This window comes from Tupaia chinensis, unplaced genomic scaffold, assembly GCF_000334495.1.
Source record: "Tupaia chinensis unplaced genomic scaffold, TupChi_1.0 Scaffold000532_1, whole genome shotgun sequence".
Taxonomy (NCBI): domain Eukaryota; kingdom Metazoa; phylum Chordata; class Mammalia; order Scandentia; family Tupaiidae; genus Tupaia; species Tupaia belangeri.
The window spans coordinates 8,002,400-8,004,899 of NW_006160045.1; the positions used below are offsets into that span (position 1 = coordinate 8,002,400).

The window sequence follows — 2,500 nt, forward strand, 5'->3', positions numbered from 1 at the left end:
CCCTCCCTCCCTCCCTCCCTGGTAAGCACATGCACCCTTTGGCAATTTTAAAAATGAATATAACAGGGAACAGAGGTGGCATAGTGGTTAAGGTGCTGGACTCCCACATGGGTGACCATGGCTTGAGTCCCTGACCTGAAGGCTTAAAACTCATGCCAGGTGCATGTGCATGCGTGCCCAAAATCCCAAGAGGAGAAGGGATGGAAGCATGGCCATCCCCCAGGGGATAATTTCTTTCTCTAGCGAGTGCATGTACCAATGGCAAAAATATCTCTTAAAAAAAAATTAGCTTAACTAGCAGTAGGCCATCCTTGCATTCTTGATATGTATTCCACTGGGTAGCTTTTGTATTCTTTTGGTGTTCTGATGGTTTTTATCTTGTGTGTTTTGAAATTTAAATGTATTGCATAGCAAACATGGGGAGCAAATATTTCTCCTTTCTTAACAGAATATATTTTTGAGGTTTTGTGAGAAATAATCATAATTTTCATTTTTTGTTAAACATTAACAAAATCCGTGTTGAATATCATTGAATCATTTTGAGTACTTAAATATAATTTATCTTTTTGCAAAAGTATTTGGTGTTATAGCTGCTCATTTTTACTTAATGGAGGTGTAATTAATCCCTCTCTCTCTCTTTTTTAACTTTATAGAAATTTACAGCAACAATGTCAACACCAGATAAGAAAGCATCACAGAAAATTGGTTTTCGATTACGTAACCTGCTCAAGCTTCCCAAAGCACATAAATGGTGCATATATGAGTGGTTCTATTCAAATATAGATAAGTATGTATCATGGCTTGTATCATGAATGTTATTTAAATCAGAAATTTAAGTTTTTCACATGTTAAAAGGTGTAGTCTGTTCTATAGGTCTATTTTTCCTTTTTTTCGTTTTTAAGTTTGTTTCTTTTATGAGACTCAGAGACAAACAGACACCCTTGACAAGATCTGGCCATACTTTGATCCTCCCCTAGCCTCCTAGCCAGCCAAGATCACAAGTGCTCATGAGCACCCCCAGTGTGTCCAGATCAGCCTAGTTCCCGAATCCGAGGCTCCCAAGTGACTCCAGTGCTTTGCAGGGATGGCCTACTATCTGTGCTCCTGCAGTTGGGCCTGCAAGTCTATTTTGGTCTGTCTTTTTCCTGAATTCATTTTCTACTCCTTACTCCAGTTTGATTTATTTCCATTTTTGCATAGTTTTGTTTTCCCTCCTTCCCCTTTTTGGGGGAGAACTTAGATATTTTTATAAAAAATTAAATGAAAGAATAATTTTTATAGTTTATAGAAACCATGAAGCAGAGATACCCTAAAACAAAGCATGATTATTTAAAAAGAATGAGATTTTTTTTATGAACTCTGAGATTTTTAAGTGATACTGTAATAGTAGAGAAACTGTTATTAATGGAAAAAATGGTTCAGTAAGACTTTTAGGAGAATAGTCTTTCTATTGGGAGATAGTACTTAAACACTTGTTATTCGTAAGTATTTAAGTAGAACATAGGAAGAGATTGGCTGAAATCTGATTATTCAACAGTGAAATTTACTGAAGGAAATTCTGATTTCTGATCCATCCTAGTATGCCAGTCTTTGGTCCCTGCTTTATTGCCTTATTTCCCTTCTCTGTTTTCCAAACCACTTGCCAGCTTGAAGCTCGTGAGTCTCATAGATGTGCATATCGAACCCAAGGCATTTATGTGTCATTGCTAAGGCCAGTTCCTGAAACTCGTGAATAGAATTGTTTTCTTTTAGTTCATAGTTTTTTCATAGGCTTATGACAGTTTTCAAGATGTTCTGGTATGATTTTTCTTCTGGGAGTCCCAAAAACTTATCTATCCCTCTAGAGTCCTCCAGTCTTCCAGTGTTCTAAGGCTGGTTTAATTCGAAAGCGGAATCCCATACTAGGTATCGGAATTTTCTTTGGGACAAAGATACTTTATTGCTAGCATTGTTTATCTCCACCAGATGTAATGCCAAGGGCAGGATAGCCTCCTCGAGGATATATTCCATAGGAGATGGAACAAAAATCAGTGTCTCCTGGAATCCCAAGGCCAAACAATATTTCTTGAGTAACTTTTACACATTAGTTGTTTCACAGTGCTAAGGATTTTGTTTAGCTTTATCTTTTTGTATGTATATGGGGGGAAAGTGAAAGTTTGACATTTTGCAATTGGTGTGTGGAAAACTGTAAAGCATACAGATACTCCTTGACTTCTGCTGGGGCTATGTCCTGGTAAACCCATCATAAGTTGAGAATGCGTCTACCGGCATCATGTCTTAGCCTTGCCTGCCGTCTAGCCTGTGCAGGGCAAAACCGTCTAAGGAGAGCCTATTTTACAGTAGAGTGCGAGTATTTATGTAATTTAGTTAACACTCTACTGAAGGTGAAAAGCAGAATGGCTGTATGGGTGCCTGCAACACAGTTTCTGCTGACTGCATTGTTTTTGCACTATCCATAAACTTGAAAAATCGTAAGTTGAGCCATTATAAGTTGGGGACT

General features: G+C 37.9%; 1 protein-coding gene across 4 annotated transcripts in view; it reads left to right on the plus strand.

Moving 5' to 3' along the window:
• LIN9 (lin-9 DREAM MuvB core complex component) overlaps window positions 1-2,500 on the plus strand; it is a 69,585-nt gene that overhangs the window by 13,095 nt on the left and 53,990 nt on the right. For all 4 annotated transcript variants that reach the window (XM_027775231.1, XM_027775232.1, XM_027775233.1 and 1 more), the window contains one exon: window positions 654-787. In XM_027775231.1, coding sequence (XP_027631032.1) covers window positions 654-787 — 134 coding nt within the window. The remainder of the gene's footprint in view (window positions 1-653; window positions 788-2,500) is intronic.